The sequence below is a fragment of the Polypterus senegalus genome, chromosome 11, assembly GCF_016835505.1.
Source record: "Polypterus senegalus isolate Bchr_013 chromosome 11, ASM1683550v1, whole genome shotgun sequence".
NCBI classification, from domain to species: domain Eukaryota; kingdom Metazoa; phylum Chordata; class Cladistia; order Polypteriformes; family Polypteridae; genus Polypterus; species Polypterus senegalus.
Window position 1 is genome coordinate 16,406,415 of NC_053164.1, and position 27,617 is coordinate 16,434,031.

A 27,617-nucleotide genomic window follows, 5' to 3' on the forward strand; every position below is an offset into this window, starting at 1 on the left:
TTAAATTAAATGTCATTGAAATGGCGAAAGAAATTGGCAACTGTGCTGCTGCAACAAAATTCGATCACAAACTGATGTGAGATTGGAGGAGGCAAGAAGATGTAAAAAAAAATTAAGTGTCGCATTTTTGAATGGGCGTATAAGTCAGGGTCTGATTTTATGATCGTGTTTTCGGGTTTCAAGACGCGAGTCCATCACGATTACTGCATTAGTAATCATTTTACACAGTGCCAATGAACTGTAAAAACTATTAAAAAAATCTACTGCAATAATCAATTATTATATGTACAAGGAGCAACTGATGCCATTGATGAAATTCAGTAAATCACCGAGCCAACTGTATTTGAACTGGCTGCACGCAAACACACAGAGGCCAACGCTGCTGCTGGCAGGCTAGTCTAGTGCAGCAGCTCAATCCCAGAGACAGTGAGGCTGCAGTGCTGCAGGGGGCGCCAGTGCTCATGAGCTGGCTGCTCAATGAATGTTCAGCATTGACTGATCAGCTTCAGCGTGGTAGCAAATTACTCTGGGAAGTGACTATAGCCGGTTTCAGCATTCAATGAATGTATGTCGGCGAATATACTCAGCTCTGGCATGCTGGCAAATTGCACCTGGAAACAACTTTAGCCAGTTGCGGAGTTCAATGAATGCACTTTGCATGTATGTCCCCTGTGAGAGATGGCCGGCAGTTTATCCCGTCCAACACCCCCAGGCTGCTAGATGGAGTCCTCTCTACAAAATGGAGGTGCCCCGAATTCCCGCAGGGCATCATGGACAATGGAGTTCGGCTTCACAGCCCTGCTGGATACCCTGGGGACTGCCAGGGGACACTGCAAGGAGGCACAAGTGTTTCTATTATAGCCCGGAAGTACTCCCTAGTCACGGGGACGGAAGAAATGAAGTAATCTAATTATGCAGATCCAGATCGTCTGAATGAATTTGATTTATGCGGGGACGATTCCATTTGGCGCAAAGATGATTCTTCATGTCGTCAGTTTGCACACTACTCGATGGTCCGGGATTTTTCAGGTGATTTTCTATGTAATAAACTAAATAAGTTATAGTGTAATGAAAATTGCACAATTAGATCTGGACCATCCTATATTGTGATTATTATTGATTATTATTGTGTATTGTGGAGGTGGAGGTGCTTGTGCACATTATTACAAAAATTAAATTAATTTCTTATATTTTACCTGGTGTCTCGACGTGTTGTCTGCGGGTTTGGAGGAGTGACAGCGCCCTCTACTGTCCCACCCCGAATATACCGTACTCGGTTTTGTCGTGCTTCCAAATTGCACTGGAAACTGACTTTAGCCGGTTGCAGTGTTCAACAAATGTACGTTGCCGAATATACTCGACTCCGGCGTGCTGGCAAATTGCATTGGGAACCGACTATAGCCAGTTCCGGCAGTTTAAGGGTTAATACCTGAGTGTTCCCAGGAGCAAATTGGCATCAATAATTGTGAAATGGAAGAAATTTGGTATCACTGGGACTTTTCCTAGAGATTGACATCCTGCCAAACTGAGTAACTTGGTCAAGTAGGTGGCCAACAACCCAATGGTGAATAAAGTAAAGCAGCAGAAGCCCTCTGCTGAGACGGGAGAACCTGCTGCAAGGATGATCATCTCAACAATTCCAACAACAACAATTTATTTCTCGTATAGTCCAAAGACACACAAGGAATGTTTCAATGGTCTTTAACAAGCCCAGTTTTTTTGACAGCAACCCCTAAGACAAGAAGAAGAAAAACAAATGACAACAATACACTCCTCATGACGTGCAGGCGCAGAGTGCCGTGACATCGCTCAAGACAAAACACATGAATACAGTATACCACTCAATAAATACAGAACTATCACATTAAGAGGGAAGAGATTTGTTCAAATATATCAACAACAAAGAAGAAACAAATTCACAAAAATGAAAAACAACAGCGTCTGTCTATCAGCTAATTGTAGAATCACAGCCAGGTTGTAGAAAAGGAGTCAGACAAGCCAGACACGGTCAGAGTCCTGAAGACCTCAGCCAACAAATTGCCTCCCCCATATTGGCCATTCTACAGCTGAGTCAGCGCTGGGCCAGCCAATCTGATGAAACAGAACTCATCAACTAGACATTTATAGTATGTAGTGGCTAGATGGAAGTTTGAATGAGGGAAGAGATATTCTGTTCTGATGAGACAAAACCAACTCTTTGCGCAGAACACCAAGTACGAAGTTCAGGGAATGCTCATCACCTGCCTAATCCCATCCCTATGGTAAAGTGGTGAAGCATGATGGTGGCAGAGCTTCAAAAGTCCTCTGCTGAGATGGGAGAACCTGTTGGAAGGATGACCATCTCAGCAGCAATCCATCAGGCGTTTTTGTTGGCGGGGCTATACAGAAGTAAAAAGCTTAAGACAGTTTAAAGGACTCTGAGAGAATGGAACTCTACTGTAGAAGTCCAATCACTATTTCTTACAAAGACCTCAAACAACTGATTGTCCAAAACTCTATGTGAGGCTTAGCAGCAAGTGGAACATCTCCCTGCCTACAGAACAGGTGTGGCACCTGTGTACATATCTACACAACAGATCAAGTAGTTATACCATATTGCCAGCAGGAGCATAAAATAAAGGGTTCGTTCACATGCAAGTCTGCTAATGTGGTCTACCTAATCATGTGCATAAGGTGCCCTGACACTGGGCTGTATGTATGGGAAGCTGGTCAGACACTGCGCCAGCAAATGAACTCACATAGATGTTTTAGAACATAAGAACACTCGAGACGAGAACAGGCCATTCAGCCCAACAAAGCTCGCCAGTCCTATCCACTTATTTCCTCCAAGAAAACACCAAGTCGAGTTTTGAAAGTCCCTAACGTCTTACTGTCTACCACACTACTTGGTCGCTTATTCCAAGTGTCTATCGTTCTTTGTGTAAAGTAAAACTTCTTAATGTTTGTGAGAAATTTACACTTAACAAGTTTCCGTTCTTGATGAACTCATTTTAAAGTCACCGTCTCGATCCACTGGACTAATTCTCTTCATAATTTTAAACACTTCAGTCAGGTCACCTCTTAATCTTCTTTTGCTTAAACTGTAAAGACTCAGCTCTTTTAATCTTTCCTCATAACTCATCCCTTGTAGCCCTGGACTCAGCCTAGTCGCTCTTCACTGGACCTTTTCTTATGCTGTTATGTCCTTTTTGTAGCCTGAAGACCAAAACTGCACCCAGTTCTCCAGATGACGTCTCACCAGTGTGTTATAAAGCTTGAGCAGAACCTCCTGTGACTTGTACTCCACACATCAAGGCGCTATATAACCTGACATTCTGTTAGCCTTCTTGATGGCTTCTGAACACTGTTGGGAAGTTGATATCTTAGAATCCACTACGACTCCTAAATCCTTCTCATAAGGTGGACTCTCGATTTTCCGACCGCCCATTGTGTATTCAAACCTCACATTTTTACTTCCTATGTGTAATTCTTTACATTTATTGACATTAAATTTCATCTGCCACAAATCTGCCCAAGCATGTATGCTATCCAAGTCCTTCTGTGATGATATAACGGATTCCAAATGATCTACTAATCCACCTGTCTTGGTATCATCTGCAAACTTAACCAGCTTGTTACTTATATTCCTATCTAAATCATTTATATTTATTTAAAATAGCAGCGGCCCCAGCACTGACCCCTGTGGACACCACTCTTAACATCGCCCAGTTTTGATGAGGTTCCTCACACCATCACCCTCTGCTTCCTGTGTCTGAGCCAATTCTGCACCCATCTAAAAACATCACCCTGAAGTGCCACTTCTTTTAGTTTGATGCCCACCCTCTCATGTGGCACCTCATCAAATGTTTTCTGAAAGTCCAGATAAATAATCTAATAAGCTCCACATTGATCGTATGCTTTTGTTGCCTCCTCATAGAATTCCAGCATGTTAGTAAAACACGACCTCCCTCTTCTGACCCCATGCTGACTGTTCAGAATAACTCCTGTCCTTGCCATGTGTTGCTCAATCTTATCCTTAATAATTCCTTCCAATAATTTTAATTTAAATAATTAATTCCTTCCAATGCATGTTAAGCTTACTGGCCAATAGTTGCTTGGATCGGCCCTGTCACCATTTTTATATTATGGAATGATATTTGCCATTTTCCAGTCCGTCTGAAACCGGAAGTAGTTCTTCTTCTGCGCGATTTTTGATGACACATGCAAACATTCCTCCTCATAACACATCGATTGACGGCCTTGAAGTTACACTGGCATCAGCAGAGGATGGACCATTACGTTGTTTTTCGGAACAGTAAAAGAGTGACACTCCGGGATGAGGACATATGTGGACTAACAGACTGAATGACCAGCTGGCTACATTAGAGGCCTATCTTACAGACAATGCACTTCAAGAAAACTTTACAGGACTTTCTCTAGTGATGATTATCTTATCTCTACATTTTATTAGTTCATTGTTCTCTTTTTTTCAGGGTTAATTCTTCTAAGTTGTATTAATATTGCAAAGATTTGAACAAAAAGTTTGTTAAGATAAAAGATAAAAATCACTTTGCTGTCCCAATATAAGCGAGAGTATTTTTCAGTTTCTTTGTCACACCTTGCCTGTGTGGTGAGACCCGGCCAGGATGCCCCTTCTGCTTATGTTCCGGGGGAGCAGCCATGGGCTCCTCAGCATGCTTGGTGGCAGCCTCCCTGGTTGACGATGGTGCCTCAGTTTCCCGCAGGGTTCCATGGGAGATGGAGTTCTCCACAACTCTGTGGGGATCTGGGGTGGCCGCCAGGGGACGTGGCATGGATCGCTGAGCCCAGCTGGTCTAAACTTCGGCCCCACCCGGGAATGCAATTGAAAACAGGTGAGCAAGCATCGGGAGCACTTCTGGGAGGGCCATAAAAGGAAGCAGCAACCACTACTCAGGGCCAGAATCGGGAGGAAGAGGTTGCCTGGAAGGAGAGATGGTTCCAGAGGAAGAGTGTGGTCTGTGACTTAAGTGCTTTGGGAATGTGTTGTGACTGGAGGGTTCACGGGGAAGAAGTGCCCCCCAGCTGAAGAAGAAAAATAAAAGTTTTGTGTTCCTTCTACACGTGCTTCTGTGTGAGTCTCTGCCGGGTCGGGCGCTATACAGCGTCCACGTCACACCTGATGAAGAGGCCTTAGCCTCTATTTAGTTAGCCTATAAAAGGTGTAATTTCACCCTACTTTTTCCTGTGTCAATCTACACGGTACAACACTCTACTGCTTTGCAAAGACTAGGCACAGCTCATCACCTGCTTAATTTTATCCCTATGGTGTGGCATGGTGGTGGCAGCATCATACTACAGGGGTGTGAGAGAATTAAGGGGAAATATAGTTAGTGCGTATGAAGTGTTTTGGTATGCAGTACACATTAAAAAGATTTATGTAGCATTTGTCTTAGAAAAAGCATGAAGGGACTGCTGCAATGGTTGGGTAAAGAGATAGAATGTTCTAGGTGGTGGTTTACTAAATTGTCTGATGTCATATACAGTTTTGGCCAAAAGTCTGGAGAATGACACAAGGATTTGGTGTTTCAGTGTTTGTAAATCTTTTTGTCAGATATTTTTATTGTATACTGAAGTAGAAATACAAGCATTTCATAAGTTTCAAAGTCTTTTATTGACAATTACATGAAGTTTGTGCAAAGAGTCAATATTTGCAGTGTTGGCCCTTCTTTCTTTTTCAGTTCACCCTGGCATGCTAATCCTGACTGATGGAAGCCCTTTCTTGCCTAATCAATGCTTGGAGTTTGTCAGAATTGGTGGGTTTTTGTTTGTCCACCCGCCTCTTGAGGATTGACCACAAGTTCTCAATGGGATGAAGGTCTGGGGAGTTTCCCAAAATATTCGATGTTTGATTTCCCGAGCCACTCAGTTCTCACTTTTGCCTTATGGCCCGGTGCTCCATCATGCTGGATTGTTCGTTGTTGGTCACCAATCTGTTCTTGGATGGTTGGTAGAAGTTGCTCTCGGTAGATGTTTTGGTCCCATTCTTTATTCATGGCTGTGTTCTTAGGCCAAACTGTGAATGAGCCCTGCACTGCCTTCGCTGAAATGAATGGTCTCAGGATGCTTCACTGTTGGCCTGACATACGACTAATGATAGTGCCACTCACCTTTTCTTTTTTTCGGATGCCCCAAACAATCGGAAAGGGGATTCATCAGAGAAAATGACTTGACTCCAGCAGTCCAATCCCGGAGCCTTTTGAAGAATCTCAGTCTGTCCCTGATGTTTTTCTTGGCTTCTTTGTTGCTCTTCTTGACACCCACCAGGCCATCATCCAAAAATCTTTGCCTCACTGTGCCTGCTGCCATTCCTGAGCAATCTCTGCACTGGTGGTGCCCCCCCCGATCCTGAGCCATGTATAAAGAATGAGACCAAATCATCCTTCGAGAGCAACTTCTCCCAACCATCTAAGAACACTTTGGTGACAAGCAATGCCTTTACCAGCATGATGGAGCACCGGGCTATAAGGCAAAAGTGAGAACTAAGTGGATCGGGGAATGAAACATTGAAATTTTGGGTACATGGCCAGAAAACTCCCCATACCTTAATGCCATTGAGAACTTGTGGTCAATCCTCAAGACGTGGGTGGACAAATAAAAACCCACCAATTCTGACAAACTCTAAGCATTGATTATACAAGAATGGGCTACTGCCATCAGTCAGGATTTGGCCCAGAAGTTGATTGCCAGCATGTCAGGGTGAACTGAAAAAGAAAGAAAGGCCAACGCTGCAAATATTGACTCTTTGCATAAACGTAATGTAATTGTCACTAAAAGCCTTTGAAACTTATGAAATGCTTGTAACTCTACTTCAGTATACTATAGAAATGTCTGACAAAAAGATCTAAAAACACTGAGGCAGCAAACTTCGTGAAAATTAATATTTGTGTCATTCTTCAAACATTTGGCCACGACTGCACTCAGTAAGACTTGATGGTTATCATGTACACAGAAATTCTATAAAAAGGTAAGAGTTTAACTTAAGGATTATTGAGAAGGACAAGAATGTAGTGGAATGAGACTTTTATTTAGGTATTTAAGCTAATGAACCAATCAGAGTACATGTCAAGTGACAGGTAAGCATTAATTCAGCATTATTATGTAAATTCAGCCGCCTGTAAATACAGTACAGTGGTGCTTGAAAGTCTGTGAACCCTTTAGAATTTTCTATATTTCTGCATAAATATGACCTAAAACATCATCAGATTTTCACTCAAGTCCTAAAAGTAGATAAAGAGAAACCAGTTAAACAAATGAGACAAAAATATTATACTTGGTCATTTATTTATTGAGGAAAATGATCGAATATTACATATTTGTGAGTAGCAAAAGTATGTGAACCTTTGCTTTCAGTATCTGGTGTGACCCCCTTTGCATCAATAACTGCAACTGAACATTTCTGGTAACTTCTGCTCATCCCTGCACACCGGCTTGAAGGAGTTTGAGCCCATTCCTCTGTACAGAACAGCTTCAACTCTGGGATGTTGGTGGGTTTCCTCACATGAACTGCTCTCTTTAAGTCCTTTCACAACATTTCGATTGGATTAAGGTCAGGACTTTGACTTGGCCATTCCAAAACATTCACTTTATTCTTTTTTAACCATTCTTTAGTAGAACGACTTGTGTGCTTAGGGTCATTGTCTTGCTGCATGACCCACCTTCTCTTGAGATTCAGTTCGTGGACAGATGTCCTGACATTTTCTTTTAGAATTCTCTGATATAATTCAGAGTTCATTGTTCCATCAATGAAGGCAAGCCGTCCTGGCCCAGATACAGCAAAACAGGCCCAAACCATGATACTACTACCACCATGTTTCACAGATGGGATAAGGTTCTTATGCTGGAATGCAGTGTTTTCCTTTCTCCAAACATAACACTTTTCATTTAAACCAAAAAGTTCTATTTTGGTCTCATCCGTCCACAAAACATTCTTCCAATAGCCTTCTGGTTTGTCCATGTGATATTTAGCAAACTGCAGACGAGCAGCAATGTTTTTTTTTGGACAGCAGTGGCTTTCTCCTTGCAACCCTGCCATACACACCATTGTTGTTCAGTGTTCTCCTGATGGTGGACTCATGAACATGAACATTAGCCAATGTGAGAGAGGCCTTCAGTTGCTTAGAAGTTACCCTGGGGTCCTTTGTGACCTCGCCGACTATTACACGCCTTGCTCTTGGAGTGATCTTTGTTGGTCGACCACTCCTGTGGAGGGTAACAATGGTCTTGAATTTCCTCCATTTGTACACAGTTTGTCTGACTGTGGATTGGTGGAGTCCAAACTCTTTAGAGATGGTTTTGTAACCTTTTCCAGCCTGATGAGCATCAACAACTCTTTTTCTGAGGTCCTCAGAAATCTGCTTTGTTCGTGCCATGATACACTTCCACAAACATGTGTTGTGAAGAGCAGACTTAATAACACAGGGTGCCCACTCACACCTGATTGGCATCCCATTGATTGAAAACACCGGACACCTGACATCTCACCTTCAAACTACCGGCTAATCCTAGAGGTTCACATACTTTTGCCACTCACAAATATGTAATATTCAATCATTTACCTCAATAAATAAATGACCAAGTATAATATTTTTGTCTCTGGTTTCTCTTTATCTACTTTTAGGACTTGAGTGAAAATCTGATGATGTTTTAGGTCATATTTATGCAGAAATATAGAAAATTCTAAAGGGTTCACAAACTTTCAAGCACTACTGTATAGCCCTCTGTCTTTGCTCTGGGACAATCCCTTAACACTTCTGCTCAGTGAACTATCCCTTAGCAGACTGCTGTAACGTCCCTCTTCATGAAGGGAAATTAAAGACACCTGAACAAGCTTCCTTTTGTATGATTTTTAACCAAAAGAGGTTCTAGGAGAAGACATTTTGACCACAGTGGCAGGAACAGAAAGGCAGGTCAGAACTGAGGAAAGGATGAATGAAGTCAGGTACAGGGAGGTCCCTGAAGAAAACCTCCTCCCTAGTGTATGCTACCTCAGATTGGTGCAATGGTTAACTTTTCGGCTCAACAATGACATAAGAATATAAGACCCAATACCGGAGTGGCTTTGGGGCAAATCTTTGAATGTACTTGAGTGGTTAAACTACATAGTGTGGAGAGACCTGAAGATGACAATTTAGCAACATGCGATCTAATGAAGCTAGGGAGGATCAGCCAGGAGGTATGGGATTAACCACTCAAATGCAAGTGTGCAAAAATTGTAGAGAGTTACAAAGAAGACTCAAAGTTGGTGTTGCTACAAAGTACTGAGTTATGGGTCTCAATAGTGAAATGAATGAGAGATTTCAGATTTTGATTTGTAATAAATTAGTAAGCTTTTCTGAAAACATGTACAGTCGACCTTTGATTTACGACCAACATCTTGCGTTACAACCCGAATGCGGTCACGTGTATCCACTTGTGCGATTGTAAACAAACAGCCGAGAGCGTTCATAAGCGTCAGTCGGAGCCCAGATACTTGTGTTTGTGGACGTAATTTCGGACAGTGCAGTGATTTATCTATATATATAATTCACTAAGACCATGGCAAGCAAGACGCATGATTGCTAAGGAAGGAAGAGAAGGTAACAAAGGTAAAGAAAGCGATTGTTAAGGGATGTTAGCTAGCGGGCTGGCGCGGCACATGATGGTATCAACAGGCTGAGTCAGCACCGGCTTGCTTTGGAGTGTATTATTACAGCAGTTCACAACACGGCCAACTTTGAACTGAGTGCTTGAGAAACAGCGATCACAATCGAAACGAAGAAGGAAATCGTGCAGAAATATGAGAGTGGCGTTCAACTCTATCTATCTATCTAAGACCGATCTCGCTAATATGTACAGCATGTCGAAATCCACCATCTCGACAATTTTACAAAGAAAAGATTTGCATAAGGAGGCTCCTTCTAAACAATAACCACCTTCCGTTTCATTCTCCTGTAGCCCAAAGATGTCAAATTAAATGGTGAGTACAGTATTTAATTGTTGTTTCTAGAATAGAATAGAATGCCTTTTATTGTCACTATACACATGTACAATGAGATTGAAAGCAGCTCCTTTAGTGCAGACATATGTGTAGAACACAATAACTAAATAAACAAATGGTGCAAAAAGATGCAAAGAAGTTGCAAAAAAAAAGTTCTGTATAGGGCTTGTATGGTTGTTTTTTTAGCCTTAGCATAACGGCGGATCTGCGGCCCCGCTTCTGCTTTCTTTCCCCCCTCCGTCTGCGTCGTCTCCTAGACCCGACAACAATCCACGGAGAGCCCGCAGGTCTCGCTATGTTGTCTGGGATGTTGTGCGTGTGATGAAAAACACTCGATACAGATGTCTGGCTCTGGACACCGATGTCTATAAGGTTCTGACGGGTGTAGCGGATGTTCGCCGAACCGATCGTGCACAAACAAGCAAAAAAAAAGTACAAAAACAACAAAAAAGTGCAATGAAAAGGAGAGCCCTGAGCTGCCTCTACCATGCGCGCCGCCATGCTCCTAGCCTAATCTAGCCTACTTCTGGTAGTAGGCTGGGCACTTTTTATAACTTTTTGGTTAGTACATTAGAAAAATTATTGGTGTTTCGGTCAATTATGCACATTATACAACCCTTTTTTATTATGAAAAGGTTAAGTAAGTGTTGCTGTGGGAGGTTCAGAATGCATTATGGGTATGTCCATTATTTCTTATGGGAAAAATAGTCTTGACTTACAACCAACTTGAGTTACAACTAGCCCTCGCGAACGAATTGAGTTTGTAAGTCAAGGGTCCACTGTACATACTTTGTCATTATGGGTTATTGAGTGTAGATCGACGGGCAAAAATGGCAAATGTATCCATTACAAATGAAATCTACAACACAATAAAATGCGCAGAAAGTGAAAGGATCTAAATGCTTTCTGAATCCACTGTAGGTGTGCCACCATTTAACGCGGCTGATATTTTCCGATTACAGAAAGTTTCTTTCAGTCCACCTACATGTGTTACAAATTCACCAAATCTTACCTTCACTGCTGAAGGAGGTGCATCCAAATTAGACTCTCGCCAATTGCTGACCAGTACAGAAGGTGGAGGATTTGGCCTCAGCTTGTCTAGCCCTACGAATTAAGAAAAGGCACAAATTGATACTACGTGTGGGAGGCATCACTTTAAATTAGACAAGATTGAGCAAAGAGAGAGGAAAAGAGAAATAACGGTAAGAACATATATTTCTATAGGACATTTCCACACAAACAAAGCGGTTCAAAGTGCTTTACAAGATGTCAAAGAAATCAACTCTCTCAGTATCAGGTGCAACTCACTCTCATAGCCGGGCTTCTGGTGCGATCGTTTTTCATAGGCCACATCCAGATTCGATTCATTCCATATCCCTGTGGGCTTCTGTGGGGCCTGCACGTCATCTGGAACAACATAAGCAAACGATCACCAGCCATCAATCAAAACGCCCAAGAAGATAAAGCCAAACGGCATTCTTAATGTCCGAACACACTACATGGACTGAGTGGTCTTTTCTGGTCTCCTTCCAATGCTTTCATTCAGTTTACCAATTGCTGATCGTTTGCAAATAAGAAAGGCATCAGTCAATCCTCTCTTTAAATAAGGCCCTTCCTGGTGAAAACACTTCTCAAGCTCTTAACAGTACGGTGCATCCATAAAGGACCACATCTTGCAGTAATGAGGACGTATCAAACTGAGCAGCGTGTGTTTTCAAATCACACCGCTTACCAGATCGTCCCCATTTGACTTCCACAACAACATTCCATTTTAAAAAGATATTTCTTAAGTCATTTGAGGAAGCCCTTTGTCATTGCATACTTAGCTTAAAATTGTTATTAGAAGTACTAGGGGGCTTCGCTCGCCGACCCCTCCAGTCTGCCCTACGCGCCAGCCACTTCACGTCTTTGCTGCTCACGTATGTGGATTTCACTTTCACCGAACAACAAATCTTTTAATTCTTGCAGATAGGCCTCTTCATTGGGAAGGAACACTACTTTTCCCTGATGGCAACACAAATTAGACGATCTACAAGTTTCCGACTTAAACTTTAAAGCTGAACAATATCGACATACTTCTGTCATATCACCTATGTCCATATATTCAATCTCTTTTCGCTGTTCCGTTATTTCACCGAGTAATAATTTCCATTTCTTTGTGATAATGCGATCTTTACTATCATTTTTTTGAGACTTTCGAATTTTAGTAATTTCATAATCTCTAACCTGCTCTGCATGTGTATTGTGCCAACGTTTTTGAACCTCTTTACGACGTTCTACTTTGTCATCTACTCTTTGCCTTTTATTTCCAGCCCCGGGTGTCGTTAAATCTCTTGGGACATGAAAGTATCTCTCTGAAAAAGTCACGTCTCGTCCCAGGATTATTTTATCCTAGCTGAAATACCCAGCATTGCCCAAGAGCAAAATAAAGTGTTTTTTTTTTTAATTGTTTGAGAAAAATATAATAAAAAAAACCCCACAACTTATATAATATAAAATAAAAATAAATTAACAAACAATGAAGACTCCTTAATGTGCTTGTCTTACAGTCTTGTAAGCAACAGGGTCATGCTGTGGTGCTCAAACATAAAGAATGCTGGCAGTCACCTCCAGTTCGCCCTCCGGTGGTCGGTCAGAGTGTCAACTGAATGATAACATGTATACAAGACCGCAAGGTAACCCCTACCCTACCCAGAAGGGGGTGGGTTAGGGCTGATTTCACCCTAAAGTATTTTTAGCCGACCAATTGAGAAAAATGTTTCATGAAAATTGCTCCAGCTGTTCGGACATGATGCTGGAACATACATACATCCACACATTAAATTATATATATAGATAATAGAGAGATTGTTTTAGTGTTTTTCTTTAAACAGTATGACCAGTAGGGGGCACCAGTAAGCTGCCAAACCCTCCAATACACCAACATAAGTATCAGTTCAAACAGTGATTTACTTTCACACATACCTCACAGATGATAAACAGATATCACACAAGCACAATTCCTCTTATACTCTCTTTCTCTTCTTCTTTTGTCCTCTCCTTTTACTCTTCCAGGCAAGCTTCGTCCATTTTCACCCGACTCTGGCTTGCCTGGATTTGGTTGGGTGGCTTCTTTTATGAGGGACACATGAGCACTTCCTGTGTGACACTGCCACAAGTAGGAGGTACTTCTGGGTCAGGTGGAGGTTACTTTAAGGGGGGCAATTTGTTCCTGCAGCCGCCTCCCCCCAGTGGCACCCCAAGGCTACACTAATGGACTACACTTCCCAGTCTGCACTTTGCACCACTATAAAAGATGGGGGCCATGCACAGACATGTATTTCAAAATGTAATCCTCCAAAACAAACACCAATAATAGCCTAGTGCTAAATGACTCAAGGAAAATAAGAAGAAACTTTTGTTTAGTTTGGTAACCTCTTTGATTTACCTTTCATTGAAGGTGTTTCAAGACTTGTTACTTGATTAGTTACTTTAGGCGTTTTCACACTCCTAGTCAATTTGCTTTGTTCCAAATCAGGGGGTAAACATGCCTTTTGATTTTTTCCTTGGAAAAATGTTATGCCAGTGACATGTAGAAGCAAACAAGGACATGCGTCGCTCTTTCACAAATTAAACCGAAAACACAAAAAGTCTGGCGCAAAACCAATAATTTCTTCAGAAAGCCAGAGGACTGCAAAAAGTCACTCACCAGAATACCATTGGGGCCCAATCACACCGAAGCGTTTTCAGGCAATTCAGCATTAGACCAGCATGTTCCTAAACCACTTGAAAAGTTATTTGCCATTGTTTTCAATGACACTATTCACACTTAAGTGCTTTAGCAAAACGTGGTTTAGATACAGTAAATCCAGAAAGTATTCACAGCACATCACTTTTTCCGCATTTTGTTATGTCACAGCCTTATTCCAAAATAGATTAAATTCATTTTTTTCCTCAGAATTCTACACACAACACCCCATAATGACAACGTGATAAAAGTGTACTTGAGGTTTTTGCAAATTTATTAAAAACTAGCAAAAATGTGAATTTCCCCTTGGGATTAATAAAGTATCTATCTATCTATCTATCAAAATACCCGCTTCGCAGCGGCGAAGTACTGCCTTAAAATTTTTATTAAGAAGAAAATTAAACCTTTTTAAACTGAGGGAAAATATACCAATAATTATTTGTTAAGGATCTCTTTGTATACCACATTGTGAGTTCGGCCCTCCGGTTGTAATATGACCAAGCTGTGCGCTGAGCTTACTCTTGAGCATGCAACGTACAGTTGGCCATGTGAATAGTAATCTTGTCTCAAATCTCACAGCTTGGATTGCTGCTGTCATAATCGGTTTGAGTTTCATGGTTTGTTTCAATTACGACAGTATTTGTAGGACTTGTGTTGAAGAGACATTCGGCATCTGTCAAGCGTTGTAAGTATATAACCGGTTTCATTGATAACTTCACATCTAGCTTTTGAGAGTTTAAACATTCATAAACATCAAAGTGTCCACTACTGAAATCGTCACCTGTCAATCTAAGATGTTTAAGAGGCATTGCCGGTTGTCGAAAGGTGTAAAATATTTGGTCATTTCGGTACACTTGAAAGCGACAACCGAACAATTCAGCGGCAGCCATCAACTCACATGCAGAACCATAGGTGAAGGGCTTAAGCATTTCAGTCTTCTAGTGCTCCTGTGTAGTGTAATTATCTCCTGTACCATCATCAGTCCACACCTTGAACCTGTCCCAGTCATTCAATACATAAGACACAATGGATATCAAGAGTGAGCCTGATATGGCCGTGCAATATGTAACAAAGAGAATGGGAAAGGCAGGTGCCATCTCCGGGCATGGAAACCACTCGGTAAGTGACAGTTCTTTGATCGATGGTGATCACCTCGATAGACATGTTAATGGGGAATACGGTTAGAATGATAAAGGAAATGGGTACCTGAACAATGTAAAGTAAGTCTAAAATACCTACACAATAACTATAATCGTAATAAATGAACAATAAAACAGTAGAGAAGCCGTGGATTAAATAAAAAGGCTGTAGTTATCAGCAGGGAGACGTAAATCCCGTGGCGAAGCAAGGAAGGGAATGTAGAGACTGGAGCGATGGACGGCCTTATATAGGCAGGCAGCCAACATCGTGGGAGGCATTGGGATGGGGGACCCAACGCCGCCTCACACAGTGACTGAGCTGCAGGCTATGGATGTATATATGTACGTAAGTAGGATTCAGTTAGCATTGGGTACCCACGTACCAAATTCCTTGAAGATGGGCCCATAAGTAACAAAGACCGTTGAAAAGTTCAATATGGCGGCCAACATTGGCATCATACCACCGAAATAAGTACGCATTACATTGGTTTTGGTTAGCGCAGGGAAGCCGCCTACCAAATTTAGTGAAGATGGGGCCATAAATAAGAAAGTTCAACATGGCGGACATTGTTGACCGTTACACGTAGAATTTCGAAATGAAATCTACTTAACTTTTGTAAGTAAGCTGTAAAGAATGAGCATACCAAATTTCAGCCTTCTACCTACACGGGAAGTTGGAGAATTAATGACGTTGAAAAGTTCAATATGGCAGCCGACAGTGGCGTCATACCATCGAAATAAGTACGTACATCGGTTTCGGTTAGCGCAGGGAAGCCGCCTACCAAATTTCAAGAAGATGGGGCCATAAATAAGAAAGTTCAACATGGCGGATGTTGTCGACCGTTATCGACCTTTATGACCATTATGACCGTTACGTGTAGAATTTCAAAATGAAACCTGCTTTATTTTTGTAAGTAAGCTGTAAGGAATAAGCCTGCCAAATTTCAGCCTTCTACCTACACGGGAAGTTGGAGAATTAGTGATGAGTGAGTGAGGGCTTTGCCTTTTATTAGTATAGATAAAAAAAAACTGAGAAATCCCATGTACATAAGTATTCACGGCCTTTGCTCAATACTTTGTCGATGCACCTTTGGCAGCAATTCCAGCCTCAAGTCTTTCTGAATATGATGCCACAAGCTTGGCACACCTATCCTTGGCCAGTTTCACCCATTCCTCTTTGCAGCACCTCTCAAGCTCCATCAGGTTGGATGGGAAGCGTCGGTGCACAGCCATTTTAAGATCTCTCCAGAGATGTTCAATCGGATTCAAGTCTGGGCTCTGGCTGGGCCACTCAAGGACATTCACAGAGTTGTCCTGAAGCCACTCCTTTGATATCCTGGCTGTGTGCTTAGGGTCGTTGTCCTGCTGAAAGATGAACCGTCGCCCCAGTCTGAGGTCAAGAGCGCTCTGGAGCAGGTTTTCATCCAGGATGTCTCTGTACATTGCTGCAGTCATCTTTCCCTTTATCCTGACTAGTCTCCCAGTTTCTGGCGCTGAAAAACATACCCACAGCATGATGCTGCCACCTCCATGCTTCCCTATGGAGATGGTATTGGCCTGGTGATGAGCGGTGCCTGGTTTCCTCCAAACGTGACACCCGACATTCACACCAAAGAGTTCAATCTTTGTCTCATCAGACCAGAGAATTTTGCTTCTCATGGTCTGAGAGTCCTTCAGGTGCCTTTTGGCAAACTCCAGGCGGGCTGCCATGTGCCTTTTACTAGGGAGTGGCTTCCGTCTCCAATCTAGAAGCAAGTTTGTAATTCTATAAACAAAAGTTATATCTAACGTCTCATTTTCATCTGTATTCATACCTGTATTCGTATAGAAAAAAATTACATCTAGTGTCTCATTTACAAATAAAATATACAGGTATTGTCAAGCTTGGGTCACAGAGTTAGCTGCACGAGAAACAGAAAGGTGAGTCCAGATTTCCAAGGAATACACTGGTACTTTATTACTGTATAGAGAAGGCAGGTACAGTCTCAAGACTTCATTCAAAATAGGAGCTTTTACTTCAGCACTGAAGCAAATGAGTTAGGAGCCATGACACAGGGGCAATCGTCCTGCTTTAGTTCCCATATTCAGATTAGAAGAACACCAGTGTCTCGGAATCACCGCTGTTGCAGACCAGGAGAGTGTGAGGAAGAGGAGCACAACGCCTGGTGTAAAATGTTCTAAACATTGTGCGACAAGCATGTTATGCAGTTAGTCTGATCCTTCAGAGGATAACCGATTGCTTTGCCCTTGGTTCACTGTTACTCTGCAGCTCTGTTGAACTGAGTGTTATGATTTGTCTTAACGCTGCACACTTAAAATGTATCAGTGATATTTCTCAATGAAGAAAATATGTTTAGTCCTTCATGTGCGATTGAGCCCTGAAAATGAGCAAACCAGTATATTCTTCGTGGCTTACGTTTATGAAAAGGTCCAACTTTGTTTAAAGATAAAGTTTACATTTGTGTCTAAAGGGTGCTCTGTTTAAGATAAGTGTTCATTTGATCTCATCCTGCTGGTTATTGAAACAGCAAATAGAGAAATATCCTTGATTCAAGTTCAAATTGATCATTTGAGAATCACAACACTGTAATACACTAGACAGCACCAACTTTGTGAATATTCTTCAGAAAAATATCCTGAGTTTGACTTTAATGCACATAAACAGTTAAAACGTATTCATGCCAACCAGATGATAAAAGAAAAAATAATTGACAATTAACTCAATTAGCAAATGACTGGTTTATAAACCATAGTTGGAAGAAGTGCCACTCACATTCCAGTGGCTTCAGGCCTGCACATGAATCTTCTAGAACACGGGTGTCGAACTCCAGGCCTGCAGGGGGCGCAGTGGCTACAGGTTTTCATTCTAACCCTTTTCCTAATCAGTGACCTGTTTTCACTGCCAACTCACATTTTAATAGCCCTGTTAGAAGGATTCAGTCCTCTGAATTGATTTGTTTCCTCATTAAAATGCAGCCAAACAGAAATGAGACGTGAAACGAGCCAAGAGATGACCAGCTAAACTAGGGCTTCAAACTCCAACCAGTTTCTTAATGAGAAGCCAATTGTTGCTGTTAATTAAACCCCATTATTTAATTCCATGGCTTGTTGTTGCTCTCGTTCTGCCACAGCTGACATTTCCAAAACTGTTGATTTTCTGTTTTTCATAAGAACGGTATAGCGGGTCCACAGCTCACGTCAAGAGGCCAGTTTTAAATAATCACCGCGCTTGCAGCTTAGCGAGGCGGCATGTTGGTTGAGTGGTTGAAGCAGTTCCAGGGGAATTCGTGGTGTGGGCGTTTCTCACCTAAGTGCACAGGTGAGAAACCGTCCACATCCGTAATTGTTCCCGGGGCTGCTGATTGCTACAGCCGCCACGTCCTCTTCATAAATAGAAGCGCGAGGTGGCTAAAAAGGAGAGAAAGAAGAAAGAAAAAAGGAAGGAATAAAGGAGGTTGCAGGAAGCAGCGTGGAGAGAGACAGAGCCGGTGTGAGTGAGGAAGCGAACGAAGTCTTGCAGGCTGGCAGCTGGACAGTTGAGCCCTAGCAGGGGTGTTTGGCCAACACCAGGGCAGTTGGTAGTGGTTGCTCCTGCTGAGCATACTGAGGAGACAGCAAAGGACAGCTGACCGCGTAAGGCCGAGAAGGCAGCAGGAGTCAGGAGGCTTGGGTGGTGAATTCCCTGACGTGGGCATCCTGGTCGCCAGGGAAGCCAAGTCTCGGTCTGGAGAGTGTGCGACTGAAGCCAGGGATCAGGAAGCCTCTAGACCAGTGGAGAAGAAAGAAGGTCAGCTGCTGGTAGGGAGACTCTCCTGTTGCGGGGCCCAGATAGAAGCAGGGGAGCCTCCAGGTAAAAGAAGCACCAGGCTTTATGTTGTTTTTAAGAGACTGCTTCCAGCATTGTTTTAACCTCATTTTAAAGGATTGTTGTTTTTTCTATTTATTGGATTTTTAACCTCCACAATAACACCTGTTGTTATGGATTATTTATTTAATGACTTTGTGATGCACTGCACTATTTGTTTTTGATTGTTGTTTGTTTGCTGTTTTTAAATAAAAGCACTTTGCACTTTTGCACCATCCCCTTGCTCTATTTGTTGTGCCTCACTGCCGTGTTCATCGGTAACATTACCGAAGGTGCAGGGTTTAAGGGCTCCCGGACGGACGATGGGAGCATGCAGTGAACATTGTCAAAGTGTTTTGGTGAGTTGAGAGATCAACCTTACTGTGACCGTCACCTTTCTTTATTTTCAGATATTGTGTGATGTGGCGGCTTGTTTTGGGTCTCATTAATGTTTGGCAGCTAATTAAGGAAAAAGAAACAACTAAAGGGCCTGTCAAGTTAATTAAAAGAAGTAATTAGCAGCAAAAACTGGTTACTAATTACAGTAAGAAGATGGTAAGAATGAAAACCTGCAGCCAATGCGACCCACCAGGACTGGAGTGTGACACCTTTGTTTTAGAAGTTACTATTCTCGGTGATGCTATGGTAAAGACCCACTGTGTGAGATACAGTAGGTAAAGAAAAGAATCACCTCACCCTTTGAAATATTCCCATTTTTTTGCTTTACAGCCTTAAATGAAAACACATAAGCCAATATTTCTTCCAGCTTTTTCGGGAGGATCGCAAGGAAAAAGTCACTTCTCAAGAAAGGCCACATTAAGTAAGGCTCGTTTGAGCTTTGCCAGAATGCACCTTGAAGATTCTGATGCCAAGTAGAAAAAAGGTCTTATGGTCAAATGAGACCAAAATCAAACTATTTGACCTCAATATCAAACTGTACACCAAAGCAGCTCACCATCCACAACACACCATACCTACAGTTAACCACGGAGGGGGCAGCATCCTGTTGTGAGGGTGTTGGGGGTGTTTCTCTGCCACAGGGCATGAGGCTCACGTTAGGGTCGAAGGAAAAATGGATGGGGCAAAATACCGTCAAGTTCTTGAGGAAAACCTGCTACCCTCTGCCAGAAAGTTGAAGATGAGCAGAATGTTCACCTTTCAACACGACAACAACCTGAAGCACACAGCAAAACTGACCACACAGTGGCTGAAGGAGGAAAAAGTGAATGTCCTGGTGTGGCCAGTCAGAGCCCAGACCTAAATCTGTGGAAAGATTTGAAGATAGCAGACCACCAACGCTCACCATCCAATGTGACCGAACCTGAACAGTTCTGTAAAGAAGAGTTGGTAAATTTTACACAATCTAGGTGTGCAAAGCTGATAGAGAAGTATCCCAAAAGACTCGAGGCTGTCATTAAAGCAAAAGGGGGTTCAACAAAATGACATTGACATTTGAGGGGTGATCCTTTATTAATCTCAGTAGGTCTTGGTTTTGATTTTTTAAAATTCTTCTGAACTGTAACTGTGATATCTTTCACTTGGATATTTTAGGTTCCCAGTAAAGCTGGGAATAAATATTTTGTGTGTGTGTTTTCATTTAAGGATGTAAAGCAAAAACAAATGGGAATATTTCGAAGGGGGGGATTCTTTTCTATACCCACTGTATATCATGTGTCAGAGGTGGCTGGGGTGGCGACCTAGCCGGGACGCCAAGGAGGACCTGAGGAGGGCTTGCGCCTTCCCCAGACCATCTGGGGGCGACCTCCCTGGTTCCTTTGGGGGCCACGGGTTCAGAGCTTTGAAGCTTCACCCTGTAGGGGCCCGTGGTCGCCCCCATGCCTTTGGAGCCCTGGACCTCAGCACTTCCGCCACACCAGGAAGTACTGGGGGGAAGAGGAGCAGGGACACCTGGAGTGCTTCCGGGGATGCAGCCGGCACTTCCGCCACACGGGGTGTGTCCATGGAAGATTGCAGGAACCCACCTGGAGCACATCTGGGGGATAATAAAAGGGGCCGTCTCCCTTCATTCAGGGCGAGAGTCGGGAGTGGAGTGGACTGAGCTGAAGAAGAGAGAAGGAGGCGGTCTGAAGAAAGGCATTGTGTGGCCAGGACTTTGGGGACTTTGTGTGGCACCCTTGTATATAATAGTGAAAATAAACGTGTTTGTGGGTGACATGAACGTGTCTGCCTGTCTGTGTCCAGGCCAGCCTCCACACATGCTATACTGATCTGTTTTAGTGTTTTAGTGCATGCATATCTGAAACTGTGAAAAACTATTTCATTCTAGACTCACAGCAAATTTTGTTCCCAGTTTTATTTTGTAAAACTTTCAGCTACAACATTAGCGAAACAACATCACAACCGAGATGTGCTACATTACCGTATGTTTTTATCTCTCTGAAGTTCCTCGGCAGAGTGCTGGAGACCAGTGGCTTGCTTTGTCGAGGTGTAGCAGCAAACTCCTGCGGTACTACAGAAGCTGGGTGAGGGGAAGGGCTTCTCTCCTTCTGTGGGGACCACCCTGAGCTCCGTCCCAAAGACCCAGTGTCATACTGTAAAGACTGCGAAGAAGAACTTTTTTTCTGTGTCTGGGCGAAAAAGCGAGATGACTGGACCGGTGACATCTGATCATAGTTATGGATTTCCGAAATGACTGAACGAGGAGAAGGAGATGGAGATCTTTCATGCTGTCCCAAGGGAGGTGTCTGACGCTCAGAGGTATAGTAAAAGGTAGGTGTGTATTTGCTGCTTGAAATGGAGTCCAGGGGTTTGGGGGACTGATCTTGACTTAACTGACCAGATGGGCTGAAGGGTAAAGATTTGCTGGCTGGACTGGTATCGCTTGTCATTTGTTGATCTTTCATCCTGGAGGAATAACTGACGGTGTCCGGATTCTCCCCTGAGTTAACAGGAGAGGCTTTGTAATCAGGATATGTGCCCTGAAACCAAAAAGGGTGCATTAGAAAACATTACTGTTCATTCGCAAACTTATATAGAAACATCCATTAGACGTTAGTTAGAACATCTGAAAGTATTTCAGTGTGAAGTTAAAGAAGTAACAGGGGATCTTTGTTTAGTAAGAGGCTTATTTAAGAGTAAGTAATATGACAAAGATCCTTAACAAAGGCACATTCAAGTTAATTACCTGCAAGACCAATTACAATATATTGGCTAATCTCTCTACACAGATTGCCAAAATGAAGAACTAGAACAAAAATCATAAAGTAATAAACATACCAAGAGATCACAGATATTGTAAGCTACCAAAAGACAAGGTGGCACGGTGGCGCAGTGGGTAGTGCTGCTGCCTCGCAGTATGGAGAGACCTGTGGGTTCGCTTCCCGAGTCCTCCCTGCGTGGAGTTTGCATGTTCTCCCCGTGTCTGCGTGGGTTTCCTCCCATGATCTAAAGTCATTCAGGTTGGGTGCATTGGCGATCCTAAATTGTCCCTAATGTGTGGTTGTTGTGTGTGTGTACCCTGCAGTGGGCTGGCGCCCTGCCTGGGGATTTGTTCCTGCCTTGTACCCTGTGCTGGCTGGGATTGGCTCCATCAGACCCCCCTGTGACCCTGTGTTAGGATATAGCGGGTTGGATGATGACTGACTGACTGACCAAAGGACAAGCAGCAGCGGAGGAAAGGAAAACAAGAACTAGTGCAATAGTGATGGACGATCGATGAATGATTTCTTCTCTTTTGAATCATAAGAACTGATTCGTGAGCACAAATGAATTGCTTCAGCAGAGCGCAACAGAGGTGCTGTAGCACATACATTGTGTTGTCAGTGTGTTTAGTTTCGCAGGTCGATAGGAAATCAGAAACTGTTGTTGAAGCGGGGCTACATAATAATAAGGATTTGTTTTGGTCTGGGCTGAGTGCGTTCTGTTTTCATCATCCCATTTACTGTCCGTTGTTATATGTGCGTCAGTAAATGTTGTCCCTGTAAGTGAAGAGGGGAAGGATGATGGAGAGAGTCCGCAGCCCCAAGAAGGAAATCACCTGTCAAACTCACCAGGTACATCCGGGACATTCTGTGTTTAAAAAAGAAGAGCGAAGGCGAGAGGAAGACGAGGAGAGAGAGAGAGGAGAAAGTAGACAATTGACCTGATCATTTACAGATTCATCACTGCCTCTTATTGCATCATTCCATTGCTTGCTTTTTCGACATCCGATTGAACATCACGACAGCCAGAGCCGAGTAACCCCAAGGTTCGGATTCATACCAGCCATTGCCAGAACTTTTCACGGTGAGGTCGTTTTGTTTTCAGGAAGGAGCACAATAACACTACAGTCAGCATCAATACCGCCAGACTTTACTTTGGACTCATTTTTCACAACATTTCAATAGCTGTGTTTAACTAATCTGTGGATGTATTTGTGTTCCGTGTTTCTGTTAATTGTTTATGGGCAAGGGAGGATTCAATGTAAATATGGCTATATTCGTCTTCTTATATAATACCTAGCAAAATACCCGCGCTTCGCAGCGAAGAAGTAGTGTGTTAAAGAAGTTATGAAAAAGAAAGGGGAACATTTTGAAAATAACGTAACATGTAATTGTTTTGTCACTGTTATGAGTGTTGCTGTCGTATATATATACACACACACACACAGACACACACACATATAAACATATACATATATACATATAAACATATCTACATATACACATATGTACACATACACATACACATATCTATATATATATATATACATATACACATCTACATATATATACATGTATACACATATCAACATATATACCTGTATACACATACATATACACACATACATATAGACATACATACATACATATAAATATACATATATACACACATACACATACATACTGTACATATATATACAGATCTACATATATACACACATATATGTGATGATGTCACACACAACTCCACCCCCCACGGCCATCGAGCTAAATTCCATTACAATATATGGAGAAAAATAGGTTCCAGTTATGACCATTACGCATATAATTTCGAAATGAAACCTGCCCAACTTTTGTAAGTAAGCTGTAAGGAATGAGCCTGCCAAATTTCAGCCTTCTACCTACACAGGAAGTTGGAGAATTAGTGATGAGTCAGTGAGTGAGTGAGGGCTTTGCCTTTTATTAGTATAGATTAGTCACTGGTGTCATTGGGATAGTCGTGTTTTGCACGCACATACAGCTGTGCTTGAAAGTTTGTGAACCCCTTAGAATTTTCTATATTTCTGTATAAATATGACCTGAAAAACATCATCAGATTTTCACTCAAGTCCTACAAGTAAATAAAGAGAAACCAGTTAAACAAATGAGACAAATATATTATGCTTGGTCATTTATTTATTAAGGAAAATGATTGCATATTACATACTTTCTCCAAACATAACGCTTTTCATTTAAACCAAAAAGTTCTCTTTTGGTCTCATCTGCTTACATCTTGCCCACGTGATCTTTAGAAAACTGAGCCGGAGTTGGGAGGTTGGGTGACGAAGCTGCAGGGAGTTGAGGATATTATTGTGATTATTGATTATTGTATAAGTATTGGAGAGTTGTGGAGTGTGTGGTGCTGTGTGCACTGTATTGAAGAAAATATTAAAGAATTCTTCTTGGTGCTTTTAAACGTGCATCCTGGACGTCTGTCTGTGGGGTTTCACGAGGCAACAGCACCTCTAGCGTCCACAATATATTGAAATGTACTAAGCAGTTATATGGGAACAATTTATTTTTTTTTCTTTTTAACAATATTTTCATCTTGATTTTCATTCTACTTTTCTAGGTGTTCTAATGGTTTCATTAATCTATTATTTACTAATTAGTGGGTCTGATGCTAAAGTTCGTGCAGCCTGATTATTCAGTGTTGATCGCCTGCGTGTCTGCTCTGCTCATTTTTAATTGTCATTAATAAGATACAACGAAGGGGAAAAACTGCACAGAGAAAGGGCAAAGTAGAATGCAATCAACAAAAGGGAGTTCAGCATTTAAATTGATAGCAAAAGCAGAAATATTTCTAAATGTCTTATAAATGTAAAAATCATACTGCTGTGCTTTTCTGAATGTAGAATAAGAGAAAAATAATCCCAGCTAATTAAATGAGATCAGCGTTATCAGGCGATGTCACTGATTAGGAATCTCATTGGAACAAAAACCGGCAGATACTGGGGGTCCTCGGGACCGAGTTTGGGGAACACAACATAATAAATAAAGTGAGCAGAAAGTGAAAGGGTCTGAACGTTTTCTGAATCCACTGTAAATATTGAAAAAATGTTATAAGAATATTAGATAGATAGATAGATAGATAGATAGATAGATAGATAGATAGATAGATAGATAGATAGGAATGGCACTATTAGATAGATAGATAGATAGATAGATAGATAGATAGATAGATAGATAGATAGATAGATAGATAGATAGATAGGAAAGGCACTATATAATAGATAGATAGATAGATAGATAGATAGATAGATAGATAGATAGATAGATAGATAGATAGATGTGAAAGGCACTATATAATAGATAGATAGATAGATAGATAGATAGATAGATAGATAGATAGATAGATAGATAGATAGATAGATAGATAGATAGATAGATAGGAAAGGCACTATATAATAGATAGATAGATAGATAGATAGATAGATAGATAGATAGATAGATAGATAGATAGATACTTTATTAATCCCAAGGGGAAAAAGAAACAATATTATTGTAAAAATATGGTTGATACAGTATAATGGACAATGCAACAGTAATAATATAAGCTAAAAATTAAACAAACAACCATAACATTGTCCAGCAGGTATTAGATCAGTCATCCCAAAATACTTGTACATTTCTTTTTGGTGTCACAGTTCTAGTAAAGTCAGGTGGTGCCCTTTGACCTTTAATAATAATAATAATACATTTTATTTATACAAGGTGCTGTTACACACGTGTGAATAGCAGGCAGCTGAAGGGCTTGGAGATGAATGGTAATACATCTGCCCAGGGCGTGGTGGGGTGCACTGACGCTCTTTCTAACTTCCCTGCTGTCCTTTCCCAGGAAATCCCACCAGGAGCCACCGCCTAGACTCGGGACACCCCACTTCCGGTCCCGGCCCCGAGGACGACATCACTTCCCCCAGACTTCCTATAAAGCCTCACACCTTTTCCCTGGAATTCAGTTCTGTTTTGGACTCTCTCTTGTAAGCTTGGCTAAAACTAAAAAGCATTTACATTTGCAGGCAGGACACTGAATTATACGGGTGGCTGCCCCAAACCTTGCCATGTCTCTTGTCCCTTCTTATCACAGTGTCTTTCTAAGAACTCAAGGACACTGAACAAACAAATAAAAAATACATTATAAACAAACTTCAAACATCAGAAAATATAAAAATTAAAACCAAACAAAGCCACTGTAATCATAAAGAAAAAGCCATTTTAAAGAGATGGGTTTTAAGTTTACATTTGCAGGTTGAAAAGGATTCGATATTTCTAAGTTCAGATGGTATGGAGTTCCAGAGCTTGGGAGCAGAACGGCTGAATGCTCCGCTCCCAGTGGTGGTGAGATGGGTGAGAGGGACGGTCAGATGGATGAAGGAAGAGGATCTGAGGTTACGGGAGGGAATGGCAACATGAAGAATGTCGGACAGATATGGAGGGGTGAGGTTATGAATGGCCTTAAATGTTAACAGCAGAATTTTAAAATCAATTTGAAACTTAAAAGGGAGCCAATGAAGCTGCTGCAAGACCGGAGTAATATGGTGACTAGACGGGGTTGGAGTAATGATGCGAGCAGCAGAATTCTGGACTAGCTGAAGCTTATGGAGAGATTTATTAGAGAGACCGAAGAGGAGTGAATCGCAATAGTCCAGATGAGAAGTAACAAGACTGTGAACAAGAATGGCAGTGGTATGGGAATTGAGGGAGAGGAGGATGCGATTAATATTACGTAGGTGGAAGTAAGCAGACCGGGTGATGTTATTAATGTGAGATTAGAAAGGTAGAGTACTGTGAAGGATGACCCATAAGAAATTAGACATAGACATCAGAACATAAACAAACGCTGGTAATGATGATGGCCACTTTACCTTTTCATCAGTGGCTTCATTTGACGCGCTGCACTCCTCCCACATGCTGCCCAGCTCCTTGGACAGCTCATCTGCTGTGGTAAACGAGGCATTGAGTTCCAGGTTTCTGCTTTGCACTGTTAATGGAAAAAGGCAGGAATGTGAGAAGTCAGAAAATCCAAGGAAACAGAGATAGCGAGCATACTTTGTGGGCCACCCAGGTGACGCCATCAGCAGTACACCAGACCAGATTTCCCACAATCTGTACTTTTACTTACATATAGCACTCTTGCCAATTCCTGAAAACGCATCCATTATTGAGCCTCCTCCTGGTTCCAATTCACTTCTCAAGTATGTATGTCTTCTTGAACAGCTAGAAAGAAGAGGTGAACATAATATAAATGTAGAACGAGCATAGGCAATGAGATCTGTCTAAAGAGTAGTACACTGAATGAGAAGAAAAAAAAAAATATTTTTTTCCTTTAGCTTTCATTACATTTTACGTTCAGAACTGTTGGGAGTACAATTTTAACAGCTCGTCATAAAACACCTCGGAGAGGTTAACAGATTGAGATGCAGCTCCTTTATTTTATCGCTTGGTTTAATGTTGGGACCACCACACTAGCCTGGCTTAAACATCTCTGCTCATTCACATTTTTAACTTTAAGAACAACAGAACAATCTGGACGACAACAGCCCAACAAAGCTTGTCAGTCCTATCCACTTCATTCTTCCAAACGAACATCAAGCTTAGTTTTGATGGTCCCTAAAGCTCTACTGACTACCACATGACTTGGTCACGTAATTCCATGTCTCTATAGTTCTCTGTGTGAAGAAAACCTTCCTAATATTTGTGCCGATGCTCC

At 41.9% G+C, this 27,617-nt stretch overlaps 1 protein-coding gene across 1 annotated transcript in view; it reads right to left on the reverse strand.

The window, feature by feature from the left end:
- Window positions 1-27,617, reverse strand: part of ppp1r13l (protein phosphatase 1, regulatory subunit 13 like) — a 200,402-nt gene that overhangs the window by 28,759 nt on the left and 144,026 nt on the right. The window contains exons 3-7 of the mRNA XM_039768088.1: window positions 27,030-27,124; window positions 26,773-26,888; window positions 21,088-21,646; window positions 11,306-11,404; window positions 11,010-11,101 (exon numbers count right to left, since the gene is read on the reverse strand). Of these exons, the coding sequence (XP_039624022.1) occupies window positions 11,010-11,101; window positions 11,306-11,404; window positions 21,088-21,646; window positions 26,773-26,888; window positions 27,030-27,066 (903 nt within the window). The 5' untranslated portion in view covers window positions 27,067-27,124. The remainder of the gene's footprint in view (window positions 1-11,009; window positions 11,102-11,305; window positions 11,405-21,087; window positions 21,647-26,772; window positions 26,889-27,029; window positions 27,125-27,617) is intronic.